At 36.0% G+C, this 19,850-nt stretch overlaps 1 protein-coding gene and 1 non-coding gene across 15 annotated transcripts in view; one reads left to right on the forward strand and one right to left on the reverse strand.

Annotated features, from left to right (window-relative positions):
- The first annotated feature begins 9,389 nt into the window (after window positions 1–9,389).
- On the forward strand, window positions 9,390–9,461 carry TRNAM-CAU (transfer RNA methionine (anticodon CAU)). The gene has a single exon. It is a non-coding gene; the product is annotated as a tRNA-Met (tRNA).
- A 430-nt stretch (window positions 9,462–9,891) lies between these two features.
- mbl (muscleblind) overlaps window positions 9,892–19,850 on the reverse strand; it is a 212,549-nt gene continuing 202,590 nt past the window's right edge. For 4 of the 14 annotated variants that reach the window (XM_070210429.1, XM_015174293.3, XM_015174298.3 and 1 more), the window contains 3 exons: window positions 18,976–19,037; window positions 16,004–16,088; window positions 9,892–15,314 (listed from right to left, as the gene is read on the reverse strand). In XM_070210429.1, the coding sequence (XP_070066530.1) occupies window positions 14,392–15,314; window positions 16,004–16,088; window positions 18,976–19,037 (1,070 nt within the window). In that variant the 3' untranslated portion in view covers window positions 9,892–14,391. Of the gene's footprint in view, window positions 15,315–16,003; window positions 16,089–17,106; window positions 17,202–17,707; window positions 17,778–18,975; window positions 19,038–19,850 lie in introns of those variants that run through there. The other 10 variants (XR_011417027.1, XR_011417026.1, XR_011417028.1 and 7 more) reach the window with 6 other exon arrangements.

Genomic DNA, 19,850 nt, shown 5'->3' on the forward strand with positions numbered 1-19,850 from the left:
CGATTTTGAAAAAAATCGTGATGATTTGGATTGTCATATCTCCGCGCGGAGTTATGTCGTTTTGGAACGTCATATCTCCGCGCGGAGTTATGTCGTTTTGGAACGTCATATCTCCATCGAAAAAGTTTCGACTTTCGCACCGACCTCGATTTTGAAAAAAATCGTGATGATTTGAAAGGTCATATCTCCGCGCGGAGTTATGTCGTTTTGGAACGTCATATCTCCGCGCGGAGTTATGTCGTTTTGTAACGTCATATCTCCGCGCGGAGTTATGTCGTTTTGGAACGTCATATCTCCCGCCCGGAAAAATAATCGAAAAAGTTTCGACTTTCGCACCGACCTCGACTTTAAAAAAAAAACGTGATGTAACCCCTTGCCACTTTGTCGATTTGGGTCAAAAATTAGGATTTCCTTTTTTTTTGATGCCAATCGATAGAACTGATCCGTACGAGTCAAAAATGGTATGAAATTGCAAAATCTGACATTATTTGACGGAAATATTCCAAAAAATCATCAAAGAGATGGAATTTACGAACGAATCAGTTTTTTGTCAACAACATTTTTCAACCCATCGATGATTAATTTGTTTGAATGCCAATTGATGGTAGGCATCCGTACGCATTCAAAAAGGTATAACATTTTAAAATCAGACATTATTTACCCGAGATATTAAAAAAAATCATCGAAAAAGTTTCAATTTTCGCACCGACCTCGATTTTGAAAAAAATCGTGATGATTTGGAATGTCATATCTCCGCGCGGAGCTATGTCGTTTTGGAACGTCATATCGCCGCGTGGAGTTATGTCGTTTTGGAATGTCATATCTCCGCGCGGAGTTATGTCGTTTTGGAACATCATATCTCCGCGCGGAGTTATGTCGTTTTGGAACGTCATATCTCCATCGAAAAAGTTTCGATTTTCGCACCGACCTCGATTTTGAAAAAAATCGTGATGATTTGGAAGGTCAGCAAATTTCAGCCAGTAAATCAGTGCAATTTTCATATCGCACAACATTATTCACAGATTTCTCGTTTTGTTTATTTGCAATTCATTTTATTGGGATATTGCTTCACGCTAAACAAAGTTTTGGTACCCCAAAAACTGCAACCAGCACCCATAATTTAGGTTCTCTGTTGCACTACACGAACAAAATATGCAAATTTATTGTTGGACTAAGTTCCGTAGACATTTGGGGGAAAAAATGTGGCAGCAATTATATAGGGATTTGTGGGGAGGAGCTCCTGTGGTTTGAAAGTGTGGAGCTTTTGGAAAAAATGTGAGACAAGTTTAACTAAATGTTCATATCTAGAACTAATTTAAATATTAAAAAAAATAAGACGTCATATCTCCGCGCGGAGTTATGTAGTTTTGGAATGTCATATCTCTGCGCGGAGTTATGTCGTTTTGGAACGTCATATCTCCATCGAAAAAGTTTAGATTTTCGCACCGACCTCGATTTTAAAAAAAACGTGATGATTTGGAATGTCATATCTCCGCGCGGAGTTATGTAGTTTTGGAATGTCATATCTCTGCGCGTAGTTATGTCGTTTTGGAACGTCACATCTCCATCGAAAAAGTTTAGATTTTCGCACCGACCTCGATTTAAAAAAAATCGTGTTGATTTGGAAGGTCATATCTCCGCGCGGAGTTATGTCGTTTTGGAATGTCATATCTCCATCGAAAAAGTTTAGATTTTCGCACCGACCTCGATTTTGAAAAAAATCGTGATGATTTGGAAGGTCATATCTCCGCGCGGAGTTATGTCGTTTTGGAACGTCATATCTCCGCGCGGAGTTATGTCGTTTTGGAACGTCATATCTCCGCGCGGAGCTATGTCGTTTTGGAACGTCATATCTCTGCGCGGAGTTATGTCGTTTTGGAACGTCATATCTCCATCGAAAAAGTTTAGATTTTCGCAACGACCTCCATTTTAAAAAAAATCGTGATGATGTGGAAGGTCATATCTCCGCGCGGAGTTATGTCGTTTTGGAACGTCATATCTCCATCGAAAAACTTTAGATTTTCGCACCGACCTCGATTTTGAAAAAAATCGTGATGATTTGGAAGGTCATATCTCCGCGCGGAGCTATGTCGTTTGGGAACGTCATATCTCCGCGCGGAGCTATGTCGTTTTGGAACGTCATATCTCCGCGCGGAGTTATGTCGTTTTGGAACGTCATATCTCCGCGCGGAGTTATGTCGTTTTGGAACGTCATATCCGCGCGGAGTTATGTCGTTTTGGAACGTCATATCTCCATCGAAAAAGTTTAGATTTTCGCACCGACCTCGATTTTAAAAAAATCGTGATGATTTGGAAGGTCATATCTCCGCGCGGAGTTATGTCGTTTTGGAACGTCATATCTCCATCGAAAAAGTTTCGATTTTCGCACCGACCTCGATTTTGAAAAAAATCGTGATGATTTGGAAGGTCATATCTCCGCGCGGAGTTATTTCGTTTTGGAACGTCATATCTCCGCGCGGAGTTATGTCGTTTTGGAACGTCATATCTCCATCGAAAAAGTTTAGATTTTCGCACCGACCTTGATTTTGAAATAAATCGTGATGATTTGGAAGGTCATATCTCCGCGCGGAGTTATGTCGTTTTGGAACGTCATATCTCCATCGAAAAAGTTTCGATTTTCGCACCGACCTTGATTTTGAAAAAAATCGTGATGATTTGGAAGGTCATATCTCCGCGCGGAGTTATGTCGTTTTGGAACGTCATATCTCCGCGCGGAGCTATGTCGTTTTGGAACGTCATATCTCCGCGCGGAGTTATTTCGTTTTGGAACGTCATATCTCCGCGCGGAGTTATGTCGTTTTGGAACGTCATATCTCCGCGCGGAGTTTTGTAGTTTTGGAATGTCATATCTCCGCGCGGAGTTATGTAGTTTTGGAATGTCATATCTCTGCGCGGAGTTATGTCGTTTTGGAACGTCATATCTCCATCGAAAAAGTTTAGATTTTCGCACCGACCTCGATTTTAAAAAAATCGTGATGATTTGGAAGGTCATATCTCCGCGCGGAGTTATGTCGTTTTGGAACGTCATATCTCCGCGCTGAGTTATGTCGTTTTGGAACGTCATATCTCCATCGAAAAAGTTTAGATTTTCGCACCGACCTCGATTTTGAAAAAAATCGTGATGATTTGGAAGGTCATATCTCCGCGCGGAGTTATGTCGTTTTGGAACGTCATATCTCCGCGCGGAGTTATGTCGTTTTGGAACGTCATATCTCCGCGCGGAGTTATGTCGTTTTGGAACGTCATATCTCCATCGAAAAAGTTTAGATTTTCGCACCGACCTCCATTTTAAAAAAAATCGTGATGATTTGGAAGGTCATATCTCCGCGCGGAGTTAAGTCGTCTTGGAACGTCATATCTCCATCGAAAAAGTTTAGATTTTCGCACCGACCTCGATTTTGAAAAAAATCGTGATGATTTGGAAGGTCATATCTCCGCGCGGAGTTATGTCGTTTTGGAACGTCATATCTCCGCGCGGAGCTATGTCGTTTTGGAACGTCATATCTCCGCGCGGAGCTATGTCGTTTTGGAACGTCATATTTTCGCGCGGAGTTATGTCGTTTTGGAACGTCATATCTCCATCGAAAAAGTTTAGATTTTCGCACCGCCCTCGATTTTGAAAAAAATCGTGATGATTTGGAAGGTCATATCTCCGCGCGGAGTTATGTCGTTTTGGAACGTCATATCTCCGCCCGGAGTTATGTCGTTTTGGAACGTCATATCTTCGCGCGGAGTTTTGTAGTTTTGTAATGTCATATCTCCGCGCGGAGTTATGTCGTTTTGGAACGTCATATCTCCGCGCGGAGTTATGTCGTTTTGGAACGTCATATCTCCATCGAAAAAGTTTAAATTTTCGCACCGACTTCGATTTTGAAAAAAATCGTGATGATTTGGAAGGTCATATCTCCGCGCGGAGTTATGTCGTGTTGGAACGTTTCGATATGACATATCTGCTAGGTTCTCATATCTGCTAGCTCACAAGGTTATAATAAAATGCTCTGCCTGCCGAAGATATCCTTTCTTATTTCATGTTTTCTATGTTTATATATCCATAAAATAAATAAATAAAATTGTAACGCTTTTAATGTTTGTTTGTTTTAAATTTGATAGTAAAACCTTATATCATATATTAAAATAAATCACAAAATATATTTATGTCGTGCAGGACAGAATTATATTTAACTTGTATTAAATTGAGTAATAATTTGTATGTGCTGCAATATATTTAACCCCTTAATAGGTTTTTTTTGGCCAACTTGGTCAACTTATTAGTTTAAGTGGTTTTTCGTTGAGTTTCTTTTCCGGCTGTTTGCCCAATCGAAAAGTTGTAAAGCCGCTTTGTGCCCAAGTTGAGGCTTTGTATGGCCTACCTGGAGCCGCATTTACTTTGGCCTCACATTTCAATTAGGAGGACGGCACAATATTCCTTGGTCTTTTATTTTATTTTGATTTCTTTTTTCTCTTTTTTTTTTGCTGATCAATTGGGAAAAAGTTTTTTGCGAGTCAAACAAAGAGACGCGGCAGGAGGCTGGGCTAAGTGCAGGCATTGGCTAAGACCGAACTTCAATTTATGCCTCGCCAAGTTGAGTTTATCTTGCTTTGGGCCAAGTCCGCCTCAGCCCGTCTCAATGGCAATAGCTAACCTCAAAGGCAAGCAATACCTAACCTCCAACCCAAGCCAATGCCCGCACTAATTTGTCCCCGTTATGCAAGCTAAGCCATTCATTTCACCTTTGGCTCCCTGCAGGAGTTCTCTTCTGGATTTGGTGGCTCCCCCCTCTCTTAGGACTCTTATGCGCTAACTTGCACATAATTTACGCACGCACATTTGTCGCCTGCTATCTCGCTCGCACACCTTACCTGCTGCCACTTCCGCTTAAGAAAGCTATGAGCTGAGTGGCGCATTGTAGGGCGGGGGAATGGGGGAGGGGCAGTGCACGGGTAGTCCCCTTGGCATAAGTTAATGCGTCTTTATAGGCAATAAAATTTAAGTTTCTTGGCTGCTTGTTAAATTTTTCATGAGCAGCTACCCAATAAGTTTTGCCCCTATTCCCCCCATCCCGCTGCTTGCCCCTTTCTGCTCCTTATGAAAAACTTTGGACAAAACTTAACAGAATTTAGTGGCAAACTGAGCGGCGGGCATTATTGGGAAGGGTGCCAGACCCGTGCGCTGCATTTCGGTTACACGGCTAGCCAATGCCTCCCCACCTTTGACTCGACTCCTACCGAACGCACCCCCCCCCCCCCCCCCCCCCCGCCAAGCCTTCACATCTGTTGGGCGCTGTTGTTGCCCCAAGTTGTTGTTCTTGTTAATTCAAGCGTTTGGTTACTGCGAAATTAAGTTTGCGGTCTCCCCTTTTTCTTCCTAAGTGCTGAAACATAATTACTAGTTAATTTTGATAAAGTTGCGAAAAGCGATGGCTGATTTTTTCGGATAGGACACGTCCGGCTGCTCCATAAATTTGAATAGTGCATGCAACGTGATAAAGCTGATACAGCAGGTGTGAGTCTGAAGCGCGCTCAAACTTCTGATTTCTTTAAATCCCTTTAGGACTCGCTTAAAGTTTCATATATCGAGCAGGTTGCTTGAGCAACACACACGACTCAGGTGCTTAATAGTGGCGAAATTTAAAACTATGTCTTACTTCACAAATTTTAATTGATTTCCTTACCCTTGTCTTGTTAAAGCTTGTGACTATATCTGAGTTAGAACTTTCCACTTAATTAATAAATAAATGTATTGATATAATATTTATAGAAGCAGAAGCATTATTTGTTATTTATAAAATATCCACAAATAAGCAATTATTTGTCTATAATTATATGAAATTTAATATATGCATTAGTCAGCCATATAGATATTTATTTATCAAAAATAGTCTAGTTTGTTCACAACAAAATATAACTCGTACCCACAAAAGGTGTCTGGGCCCCTCAAGCCCCTATTTGTGGTTTATTTGGTGATTAAAAAAAGTTTACTTTGAATTCATCACATAACAAGCGTTAAACAAAAAACACCCGAAGGGCAATTATTGACACATAAACTAGTCAACAGCAACAACAACAACAGCAACAACAACAACAACAATAACAACAATAAACTGACATAAACAACCCTTTGAGCGTCAGCTACTCAACATCCTTTTTTAGCTGGACCAGGCGAAACGTGCGGGTTACTGGGAATGGGACACGTAAATGTTGATGCCTTCAGGTGGGTTGTGCGACGTGTGGTGTAAATATTTTGCTTGGCACTATTAAAATTGACTAAAAACAAATCTCCCTTGGCTTAAATATATACATGTATGTGCGTGTGTGTGTGTGTGTGTGTGCGTGTGCAACAGCAAATTTTAATTAACGTGATTAAATTAATTTAATGAGCTCGTTCTCTGCCACCATTCAGTTTAATTGCAGTCGCTTAAGCTATACCCTGTAAAAAGTTGTAAGCAGGGGTAGAATTTTAGTAATGGGCAGATACTTAACAGTAAATATATAGTACTTAAAACTAAAATAAGTTCTGTAAATTAACACATTCTATGTTTTATTTAAGACGTTACTGTTGATGCCTAATCTTCAATTTTATCTAAGTGCATCAAGGTCATCCAATCGTTGAACATGATATAAATAAGTTTAAGGTTTTGATGAAAGATGTTTCTTCTGGCAGTAGCCAGGGTAGCCAGTCAGTAGAGTAGTAGCTGGTCTTTTGCACGTTGAGAACATATTTGTATTATGTACAATTTACAGGGTATTGCTGAGACGGATACACGCACTAAGAATGCAAATACTTGCGAGTTTAAACTCACTTAAAGCGACAATTAAATTTTTATGCGCGAGGACAACGACGACACTGACAGCGACAAGGACAACAACAGCAACAACAGCAACAACAGCAGCAACAGCAAGGACAACAACAACAACAATGACGTGAACATAAACGCCACGTTACGTGTAATGTATAACGTGAAATGATTTTTACGACCTCCCACAACCGCACCACATGTCTCATCAACGTCAGGCCGAAACTTTCAGCTAGCTGCTCCGCTGTTCCCTTCGCGCAGCGCCCCCGCATCCAACGGCCAAGCGTTTGTCAGAGTCAAGCGGCATTATCATTAACAACGTCATGTGAAAGTGCCACGCCCATTCCGTACTCCCCATTCTGGAATACGTACTTACTTTGTCAATTGCTGCATGATGGGAGACGTAGAAGAAGAAGCGGGCTGGGAGCTGTTTGCGAGTGTGCGTGTGTGTGGCAAGGTGGGCGTGACAGTGCCAGTATAATAAACCAATTTCTGTGTTAATTTTTATGCTATGACCACAACCTCAGTTGCCTTAGTTGATGTTGTCTATGTTTATAGTGCGGCCAATTAAATGAGGGTTATGCGGGCAACATCTCTCGAGAGGATGCGTCCATCATCATATGCTGGCGAGCTGCACGAATTGTTCTTAAGCCAACTAGAACAAGCATGGATATTTTCATAATTATAGGCATAGCGAAAAAGTTAAACAACAAAAATAACAATAGGCAAATAAAGAGCATTTTACAGATTAGAGCGCTACAGTTGTGAGTGCTCGACTGGAAGATACTCTGTAGCCTTGTGCCTAAACAAAGGCACACAGTTGTTCCTGCCGTATCTATAAGCTCCACATCTTACAGAATGCATTCGAGTAGAAACTCGGTAACTACAAAATCTCGGACGACGCATCTCCGACATTCTACAAACGTCAAAAGTAGGTAATTCTATGAACTAATATTTTGTTTATTAATCTATTCTGACAAAACTAGATTTAATCAAACATTTAAATTGTTATTTTTAATATTAATTAAATTAAATATTAAGTTAAAATATTTTAAGCTTCAGTCTAACTATTGGTTACTAAATCTTTTGAAATAAACCAAGTGTTTAGCACGCCTTTAAGATAATTTTCTTATCTTGCATTACCTTTTGGGTCCTTGGAGATTTTCCAGCTTGGCATTTGTTTTAATGCCGTAATTTACACACATTAATTACAGTTCGCCGATGGGCTGGTGCAAGAGCGGGGCGGAGCCGATGCGACAACCGGGGTATAATATTTTGTGTCCCATGCAACTAATTGCAACTGTTACCAGCTTGGCGCCATATCGCAACGACAATGACACCCCATTGTAAGCGACAGCGGGGGTGGGCGGTTGCAGAGGAGACACTAAAGCAACTGCAGCCTACCTACCTCCAACCCCTCACCCAAGGCACTCAAGGGACTGCCGCTTGTCGCTTTTGCAACGCGTTGGTGTGTGAAATAGACAACTTGCATTCCAAAGCGTATGTGTCTGCAGGTGTGTGTTGCTGTTCACCTTCAACTTCTTTAAAAGAAAGAAAGAAATGCGAGTTAAAAAACGATAGAGGAAAACTGCAGGCAGCGGCAAGTTTCCTTTTTCGCTAGCACATTTTTCACTGCCATGTGCCAGTCTGATGTCGTTTTTCTCTTTTCCAACACTGCCACCTGGGGAATTTAGGTGTGCATGCGTGCGCTTAGCATACCCCAAAACTCTGTAACCTCTGGACACCCACCGCTTTGCGGCTGGCAAAAACTTCAAGCGAGCTGCTCAACCTTTTAGGTTTTTCATTCTTTCTTTTTTTTTTCATTTTATTTTATCCGTTTATTGCGGTTAAGCAAAAATAATGTTTTTTTGCCTTTACTCCCTACCCCATACTTACATATATTATGTTATACGAGAATTCTCCAGCGGCTTTTGCGTGCATTTGGCCGCTCTTAATTCCATTTATTATATTACTTTTTATTTGCTTAATGTGTAAATTGGGCTTGTTTAAGGTCGCTTGGCTTAATTTGAAAATAAATAAACATTGTATTGATTTTCTATAAGATTGTTTCATCCAAAAGATTAAATAAAGAAAATAGAAACAAAAAATATATTGTTTTATTATTTACACACGCATATCTTTTTATGGCATAGACGTCGCTTTGACGTTTGAAAACGACATAGCTCAGCGGAAATCGAAATCATGATCATGGAAAACGAAATTAATTCTTTTTGAAGCGACATAGCTTCGCCGACATATCCCGCCAAGCGGCGGAGCTATTTCGTTTCAAAACGACATAATTTCAGTTTCCATGATCATGATTTTGATTTCCGCTGAGTTATGTCGTTTTCAAACGTCAAAGCGACATAATTCCGCCGGCAAAATGTACAGGGCATAGCTCCGCCGACATAAAAACGGCATAACTCTGCGCGGAAATATTTCGTTTGTAGAGCCGCGCAGATATGTATGTTATCCCCTTTTTATTTCTCTCGCATTCAATATGCTATTTAATGCCAAAAAGAGGGTTGAAGTCCGTTTCGTACATGTGCCGCCTTTGCCACAGCTTGCCCAACAAGCAGAGTGGCGCAGTGGAAGCGTGCTGGGCCCATAACCCAGAGGTCCGAGGATCGAAACCTTGCTCTGCTATAGGAATTTACGTGATGTAAAGTAATTTTTTTCTTTTATAAAAATTTGCTGTAAAGTAATTTTTTTCTTTTATAAAAATTCGAGGTAATTGATATAAAACACATTTTCGATTTTTTGAATTTATTTCATGTGTTTTTATTGTATTTCATTGTTTTTGTTTGTTTGATGTTTGTTTTTCATGTTTTACTTTACTGCTAAATAACTTTAAATGTTGTATATTCTTTACCATATTCGTTCATATATCTTCAACTTTTTCTTGTCTCTTGTTCATGTTCTTGTTCTTGCTGTTTTAGTTGTTGTTGTTCTTGCTATTTATGGAACTGCAACAAAATGACGCTGTTTGCTGTGCATCTCTTTATTTATCATCTTTGCTCATCTTGTTCTTTACATGTATATAATAACTAAATTTGCTTTATAATAATAAATATAATAATAGTTAATAATGATTTGTTTATTAAATATTTTTAAAAAATGTTCGTTTTTAGGAGTATAATTATCATCATCATTTCTTATCATCATTCTCTTTATCATCGTTATAATCGTTGCCAAACGTTCTGTAAACGGGTTCTTTCTCTCGTTTCGCACGAGCTTCCATTTCGTTTAATGCGCTCGTTTACACAGTGTCAATTCATGATTTCGTTAGATTTTCCCAATTCGCTCATTGCATGACTGCAGCTTAAGAACTATTATTTCAATTCATCATTGTTTTGTATATATTTATAGGTAATTGTATATACTAGTTCATTAATTAATGTATATAATAATAAGTATATATGTTAAATACAAAATAATACACACGTTTAGTACGTTTGCATGTATGTTAAAATGAAAAAAAACAAACTACAAAAATATACAATATTTGAACACACAAAACAAATGAGAGAAGAATCTAAGTCCAACAACAAACAACTTTCATGAATATCACAAAAACATAAAATAATAATAATGTTAATAATCTGATTAAAATGAAGTACATAAAACACAAAAACCTATATTGTAGAACACTTTGCAAACTTAAGAGTTAAAAACAATAGATCGGGGGCTGGGTTTTCAAGAACGCGCAAAGCCCATTGAAAACAATATAAAATTCGTTGATATCACCTGACAAAAATGAAAGACTACTTACAGTTAACATATACACATACACATGAGTATGGGGTACTATATAAATATGTGTATGTAAAGTGGTATTACATTTAATTAGAATTAAATTAGAATTAAAAATTAATTTTTATACGCACGCTTAAGTTGTTCACACCTAGTTACTTTTTAGTTTTCTTTCATATCCTTTTTTTAATTTTGTTTCTCTGCCCGCTTTTGGTTGCTGTTTTTTTTTTTTGTTCTTGGGTTTGTTTTTGTATTACAATAAATTGTTTGTTTCTTTACGTTGCAACATTGATTCATTTTTTGTTCTATACTTTTCAATAAACACATCACATCATATTCACAATTAATAATCATAATAATCTATATATATATATATATATATATATATATAATATGTATATATATATGTATGTATATTATGTATGTGTGTGTAAATATAAACTAAAATTAACAATAATAACTATGACTTATGCTGAAAAAGACTACACCATATATTATTACATTTAATTATTATGGTTCCGCTATTGTAATTATAGTTATATAATTATAAATGTAATATTTTCTTCTTTTTTTTCGAATGCGCCATATACAAGCGTCATGTATTACATAAGTGTTAAGTGTGTGTTCTGCTCTATGTCATGTTTGTGTGTGTGTGTATATGTGAACGTTTAGTTAAACAAATTAAAAACTAGTTTGAATTAAAATTATTCAATATATATGTGAAGTATTATTCAATCAATGCACATGATCTACGCATGATATCATCATGACATTCGCTTGATAAAACTTTAAGGCAAATAAAAGTTTCGTTTCTAGTTTACACGTTCGAGAGATTCTCGTATTCTACACGCGTGCCATATAATTACACGCAACTCACGACTCACGACATTCGGGCTGTTCGTTCGTAAACAAAATTTGGGGCATCGCTTAAGTAAACATCATATGATACACAGAATCTATGTCCATATTGTAGTAGTATCCGTTTTTTACGTTTTCCTCTCTTAAATCTTACTAGCTAAAACTCTTAATTGTAGAACATTTACGTGTTTTCTTTTGTTTTTCTTTACACGAAACGTATTCCTTTGCTATTTTGCAGCTTATTGTTTTCCTCCAATTGTTTATTACATAAGTGTTAGTAACTGTTTAAAATGTTTTCGAGTTTAGTGTTGTGTAGTATTTTAATACCTACGAATATGCATTTATTTTGTTGTAAAGTACTTTTTTTTATCTTTTTTTTTTTAATTTTATTTTTAACTTTTTATTTGTTTTTTTATTTTTATTTCTGTGTGTTCGTTAATAATCTTTCGCTTGTATACAACTTGGCTTTATCGTTCAACTTTTCCTTGTTCTGTTGTTGTTGTTGTTGTTGTTGTTGTTGTCGTGGTTGCACATAGATTTAAGGTCTGCTTATAATGGACGGAAACTTATTAGGCATTTTTGTTGGAGTTGTTTTGTTGTTTAAGGTTTCTATGGGTTTACTTCTATAAAAAACGTTTGTTTAATTTGTGTTTAGGCATAGTATTTGAAGAATAGAGTGCTTAGTGTATGAATATGTTCTAGAAGAGGGTATTCGATAAGATAATACAATATGATTGTGGACATTTGAAAGAGCTATGTCAGCAGTTGCGGGTAATAAGGATCAAATCAGGATGCGACGCAAGAAATGCTGTTTGTAAATTAGAAAAGAATTAACAAATTTCCGTATATTATAATCAGCCCTTAAATGTATATGTATATGTAAAGCATAAGTATTACGCTTATAACTTTGAACGATCTTAGCTAATGTTGATTATTATTTTTATTATTATTATTTATGTATATTTGCGACGCTCTCATCGATAATTTGTGTTTTCTTTATTTATATCATTAAGTGTATTGATTAATGGAACCGATTTAAAATTACATTTATTTATATTTCAGAAACTTTTCTAATATTGATTGCTACTTTTTAATATATATATATATATATATTTATATTAAATGTTTTTACCTTTATCCAGTTTCTCTTGTTTTACAAATAAATTGATGTCAATTCTCATTCACTTAATATTGATTTTTCTTTCTACTCATTTTGTTAATGTTTCTTTTTATTGATTTCTCTTATTATTTGTTTTTTTTTTTTTTTTTTTTTTTGTTTCTTTAAAAGATCACATTTCATGTTTAGTTGCCATTAGTAAATATATAAGTATATATTTATGTATGCTTGTATTATACGTGTATATACATAAATATATGCATATACATATCTTGTATATAATAAGTAGGTTTTCTTTCCTCTTTTTTTCTTTTTGTTGTTGTTGTAATTATTGTAATTGTAATGTTCTGTTTAGTGTTGTGTAGTGTATTACGATTGAATTACATATCTCGAAAAATTAAATTTACGAACTGTAAATGAAAATCAGTATGCAAAATTTGTAAGACCATTTTGTTGAATATACATATATTTATGTTACCTTGAATGGCTTTGACGCTTACAAATTTTATATAGGAAGATACAGTACGTTAGTTTTTTTTTCTTTTTTTTTTTTTTTAATATTTTTTGTGTGTGTTTGTTTTATGAAATGTTTGCTTTTAATATTATTTTATTTTTCTAGAGATTTCAGCTAAATTAATAATACACTTTTAAAAAATTTAGTTTTCAGTGTTTCTTAATTTTCCTTTTTTTGTATTTTTTTCTATTTTTGCTTTCTTTTTACTTATGCAAAAAATGCTTACTGCTTAGATTTGATTATAATTTTAGTGTTGTTTTTGATGCTTCAACTGCTTCATTCTGAATTTTTCTTCGATTTCGCATTGTGTATTGTAATTAGTATATAAAAAAATATGTTTATTACATTTTATTTGGATTTTCGTTTGTTATTTTGTTTTTTGCTGTAGTTGCTGATTCGCTTGTTTGTTGGTTTTATAAAATGTAAAAAAAGGAATATGGTTTTCTTTTGTATTTTTAAAAAAATCCTTTGAAATTGTTTGCCTTGCGCATTTCTTGCTCTTCATCTGCTTATTTTCATTTTTGTTTGGTAGTAAATCGTTGTTGCAAAAATAGGACGTGACTGTACTTATATATTTTTTATTATTTATTTTTGTTGTTTGTTGCTCGTTGATGTTGTTTTTGTTTTAACATACTCGTATTTGTTGTTGCTGCTTAACCATGGCCTATGAATGTTTACTCGTTTTGATTAATTTTGACTATTTTCAATGTAATTTGTTGTAGACTTTTCATTAGGCTTATCGACTGCTATATTATTAACACTCCTTACTAAATGTTTACTTTCATTGTTATAATAATATTTATTTATATTTTATTTGTATTTGTATTGAAATATGGAACACTAGAGTTTAAAATAGTTTGTAACTAATTTTAATGCAACTGCCTTTTTCCCATTTTGGTATAATTATTTATTTATTTTATTTATTTATTTTTTTTTGTCAATTTCAATTATTTTAATTGCTAAATTTTTCTGTTTCTCATTTAACAACACTAAACATTTTTTTTTTTGTAATTTTCTTTTATTTTTTTGTGGTTTTCTAATATTGTAGAGTTGTCACTCAATGTTTTCTCTTTATGTATGTCGATTGTGTGTAAATCTGATGCTTACGTTAAAGTCTTGCTATACGTACGAAAAAGTTATGTAGATTTCTCAATATATATATTTTATATTTTTTAGTTTTTATTATTTTTTTTTTTGTGTTATTTCCCCATAATGTTTGTTGCTCTTGTAAATAGTTCATATCAACCTTTAATTTGCATCAAAATTTAATTCGATTCTATTTTACTGTGTGTTGCTGTCAATGCGTGTGTGTGTGTGTGTGTGCGTGTGCTTGTTTAGATGCAGGATGAGGGCGCGGCTATTGTGGCCGGCGTAACGGTGATTGTGGTGGCCGGCAGAGCAGCCACTGTGGTGGCCACCACCGGATAATGATGACCCACATACGCGTGTTGCTGATGGTGTATCAGGCCGTGATGTTGCTGCTGTTGCTGCTGCTGCGGCGTCGTGTACTTTAGGACATGTTGCTGCGGCAGCGAGATGAAGGGCGCTGCCTGAATGGGTATGCAGTTAGAATTGTAATCGCTGCTTAGCACCAGAGTAGGCGTGGCATCGGTATAGTAGGCGGGCGCCTTGAGAAATGCCGCTGTCGGTGCCGCAGCAGCAGCAGCAGCATATTGTTGCTGCGGTGTAGGCATTGTTGCCGTCGATGTGGTAGACAGCGTGGTGGCCGACGATAGTGTGGGAGATGTGGCTATGGAACAGGAGGATGATGAGGAGGCCGACGAGGGGGAGTACGGTGAGCTGCAGTGGTAAGTAATATGCTGTTGTTGTTGCTGCTGTTGCTGCTGATGATGATGTTGCTGATACATGTTGCTGGCGTGGTGTGTGGCTGCTGCTGCTGCTTTATTTGTGTTGCTGTGATAGTAGTTAGTGTTGTTGGTGTGATAACTGTATTGCTGCTGCGGCTGTTGTTGTTGCTGCTGCTGCAGTTGCTGTTGCTGCTGATGCGGCTCAATGATGATCAAATTGTTGTTGCTGTTGTTATAGCCGGCAGCAACTGCTGCTGCCGTGGTTGTTGCCACCACACTGCCAGCAGCCGCCTGCTGCTCACTGGGATTGGTGATCATGGCGGCCATTATATTGGCCGGTGGCAAGACAATCGGTATATGATAGTATTTACACTGTTTACGACGGCACTGGCTATTGGCATGATCCCGACAGACAGCAACACGTTGATCAATCACCTCGACCTTGTCATCTGTGTAGAGAATGGGGCGTGAGAATATAGAAAAGTGATCGATTAGTAGTTGGTAACATCAAGTTGTCATGGAGTTATTAGATAAACAGTGAAAGCAATTATAAAAATAATTGTTTATTTCATTTTTTTTTTTATTATTTTATTTTTAATGCCCGCGAGCAAAAGAGATCTTGAAAGCCGCTTTCTGAGTGCAACCGAAGTCTTGGTTACTCTTCAAACTTGAGGCAAAAGTGAAGTTTATTGAATATGAAGCGAATATTCATTGGGTTTGGTGCAAATGAAAACGGACTTGAGTTGAGTTTGTTATTGAATTGAATCCTACAACTTCGGCTAGAAATAGTTATCTAAATACGAAATAAATCCAATTTAGTTTGTAAAAGGTTTACAATCTTATTTGCGTGTATTTTGTGTGTGTAATTTCTTGGAAATTGATAGAACCTTAAAAAAAAAAATAAAAACAAAAAACTAAACAAGAACCAAGACAACGGGAAGATCAAATTAAAATATTTGCCAATTGAGCAAAAAGAAATACAAAATAATTTGGTATTTTCTCTCAACTACAAAATATAAAATGGAATTTTCTTGAAACAATCGCTAGAGGAAAAGCGTTTAAAGCAACAAAACTAAATACTAGAACTAAAACTAAATGCTACAACTAAAAACTAAAGAACTTAAGCACATGCACTTACCTTCAGTTAAATGAACGAATCTACAATTTAACCGACTGCACATAGATCTATTAAAATCTTGGCACACCGGGAGGGTGTCCAGTAACTATATAGATTTTTGTTTATTTGCATAAACAACATGAGAATTTATATATTGTTTGTTTTTTTTTTTTTAAATTGTTTTTTTTTTTTTTTGGGTATGGCAGGATGCAAATGTAGTAAAGAAACCAATTGACAAAATAATAATTAAATTTTTGTTTGTTGTGGTTTCAGAGTGTTTTTGATATTATTTTGGGAATTTTCGGGGTTTCGTTTGAAAAAAAGAGAAGAGCAGAAAAAGAAAAGAAAAAGAGCACAAATTAGTTATATTCTTATAATAATCATATGATACACTAAAATTGTTAATGGTTGTTAGATTTATTACGCTTGGTGTACATTTCTCTTTTTTTTTTCTTTAGATTTTTCAATGTTAGTCGCTGTTTAATAAAATAGTTAACAGGGTTTTTCATTTCATGATAAATACATTAATCGTATGTTAGACTAGTTTTTGACTTAAATAATCTTAAAATAGGCAATAGGAGAATAAATTATAATATGGCGGCGCAAATGAATTTAAAATTCTCTTAAGAATATGTTTTGCGAATGAATCCTGGAAAATGGGTCGCATCTATAAAGTATGTGTTCTAAAGTTTTCGGTGTTTGGAGCGTGAAGTTCGGTGTCATTAACTTTGGTAACTTTGATGATAATCAAAATGAAAAAAAAGTGTTTTTAAACATAAATTTGTTTGTTCTTGATTCGAAAAACTTAAATGCTAAGCTTAAAAATAAAGTTTGCCACAAAAGCTTTAAGTCGAACTTAGGGAAATCTAGAAATCAATGTGGAAATAAAACACCTTTAAAGCAGCAAGTATTGGACAACTAAAACTTAGCTTTTGAAAGAGCCAACGGTATATGGAGAAGCCAAGAAGCTTTCAAGCACAGCATAGAGATAGACAGAAAGACAGAGTGGGAGAGCGAGAAAGAGCTTTAGGTCTGTAACACTCACTTTTTGATAAGGTTTTGAACGCACGCGCCTTAGTTACGAAATATATAGATATATATTTGTATATATATATGTATATATGTATAATACAAGAAAAGATTTAGTCATTTTGATTGATTGCTTAAGTTCTAGTGGGCTGAATTATGCAGTAACAGTTACATATCCTAATAGGCGGCACTAGAAATATAAGAAAAAAGAGAAAGAGAAAGAGAGAGAGAGAGAACGTAATACATACGCAATGTTAATTTGTATACCATAAAATATGACGCCTGTGTTTTTTTTTATGTTTTCGAAGAAACAGTCAAAAAATTTGTAAGGATAACACAATAAGAAACAGAAAATTATAACGTAACCAAATCATAAATTTGGCCTTGAGTAGCGCGCAAAAGCTGCTAAAGCTAACTGAACATGAAAAGCTTTTAAGCTTAAATACAGCGATCGCCTTAAACGCGCGCGAAAGCTCAAAGCTCATTGCCAGATATGCGATGCTATTATATGAGTATTTTGAGTAAGTATATCAAAAGTGTTGCTTGGCACACAGATTTTGGGTGGAATGCAACAGGCACACAATATTAGAGTGAGCGAGACAGATATATAGAAAGAGAATATGGAGAGTGGGGGCGGGGAAAGTATCGTAAACGTATTCAATGTAAATAAAATTTAAATTGCTCGCCGCTCTTTACCTAATTATATAAAATGTGCCGTTCATTAGCATAGGACACTGAGTGTATAATACGCCCCGTTCCGGCTGGGCTGTGTTTGGTATCAAATAGAGAGAACATTGATTACGGATTAGCTGGATAGTCGATGGGAGTCTATAAGGTACAATTATTCAGTTTTTGTTGTTTAAATATTTGTTTTTTTGGTTTTTATCATTTTCTCAACTTATGGCTGCTGCTGTCTTTGGCAAATATTGACGCCAGATGGAATGTGTGAGTTGTGTGTGTATGAGTGTGGGCGTGTGTATGTCTGTGGGCGTATTCCTGTGTGCGTATTGGGTCAGACATTTGTGCAAACAGCTGCTAACAGCTCTGACACTCAAAGGTGTGTCCATGTCAGGGCGCTGACATCATCGCTGACAATGTTGGCAACGCCTTCAAAATGGCCGTCGACACTTGTTCATCCTTGTCGTTGTTGTTGTAATCATAGTTGTTGCTCTTGCTCTTGCTGTTGACGTTGTTGTTGTTGTTGTTGTTTTTGTTGTTGTTGTTGTTGTTGTTGTTGTTGTCGTTATGGTCTGGCGCTGTCGTCGTTGTCACTAGGGGCGCGGCAGCGCATTTAATTTGATTAACCCAATTCACGCAGGGAGTGTTGAAATGTGTGCCACTGTAGCTGCATACCCTTCCCGCATACAGGGTACTACAGCTGTGACACGTTGTTTGTTCAGCAGGTGCGGTAATGTTACTTTATTTTGACAGAACCAAGTCTATATATATTAATATATAATAATTGCTTAGTTTTTATAAATGGTGTTCGATGTGAAACCCTTTCGCTTGAGGTTCTTTTTAAAGCGACTCTACACTCTAAGATCGGACTATAATAGTGTGTGGGGTATTTTCAGCGAAGGGTATTTGAATTTCGGCTGGCCGGATGTTTTTAAATTTACTTATTTGATATGAATAACAGTAATCGTCTTTTTAGAATGCAATTTGACACTTGCGACTAGATAATTATATACTTGCTGCTCTAATTGCGTTTTATTTCTATATGATTATAAACATAAAATACAATTTATCACTAATCTTGACTTGAATGGTATTTGGGTGTTTGTTTTTGTTGCCTTTTGAAACAGAACTTAAAACTAAATAAAAATTAGAAATGTTAATCGTAAAATGTAAGCGCAATGTACGCTAACATGCAAAAGATATTGTATTAACAGCTGCATAGCATGCTGCTAACAGACTGTTAGACTGTTAGCTTCGCAAGCAGTCACCAAGGGCAGAGACTGTACCTGGCCGCTGGCATCGGTGTAGATAACACAGGAAGCATTAAGAGGTGGCATTTTAGTGTTTGCTATAATTATCGATAATCACAAGCCGGCAAAACATGCAATTTGCATTTTGGTCGAAAGGTGTTAAATTATATTTAAATATAATATATATGTGTGAGGTGAGTGGTAGAAGAATAGATAAAAATGTGTGAACGAAATTGTTGCATAGTTTTATTGTTTGTTGTTGTGGTTTGATTTTGCGGTTTGATCAAAGTTGGTATCCATGCAGCGTTTGGCAAGTGTGTGTTTGTGTGTGTACATTTTGTATTATTATTTGGTTGCATTTTGCCATTTAAGTCCCAATCCGTGCGAGTTTTTTTTTGTTTGGTATTTTTCATTCGTTGAAAATATAAAATTTGGTTGCATGCAAATTGAAGAGTATTTTATTGTTTGTTTATTATTTGAACGCATATGTGTTAGCATGTAAATGGAAAAAATATGAAATTAGTAGAAATAATATGAGTACATATATATATGTAAATAGAGGATTGCTGATAAATAAAATTTTAATTAGTTTGCTTTGACAGAGGCTTAAATTAAGCTTAAGCTGCATTTGCAATACAACAAAAGTTCGTCAGAAAGTGGGCGATTTATTCTTGCAAGTGTATCTCTACGTTATTAACATTGGTTAAATCATCTGCAAAGTCAATAGTTCTTAATCTTTTAATCTGTTTAATAAACTGAAAGTTGAGCTGTTGTTTCTCCCAAGCCTATCTTTTACGCTTCCCTTCAGCTAACCTTTAATTGAACTCTCAACTGCGCCATAATTACGTTTGAATTTCATTTTATGCAAATTTAACAGACGCCCAAACCAAAAAACAAAAACACCAAAAAAA

The sequence above is a fragment of the Drosophila virilis genome, chromosome 5 (genome assembly GCF_030788295.1).
Source record: "Drosophila virilis strain 15010-1051.87 chromosome 5, Dvir_AGI_RSII-ME, whole genome shotgun sequence".
Classification (NCBI taxonomy): domain Eukaryota; kingdom Metazoa; phylum Arthropoda; class Insecta; order Diptera; family Drosophilidae; genus Drosophila; species Drosophila virilis.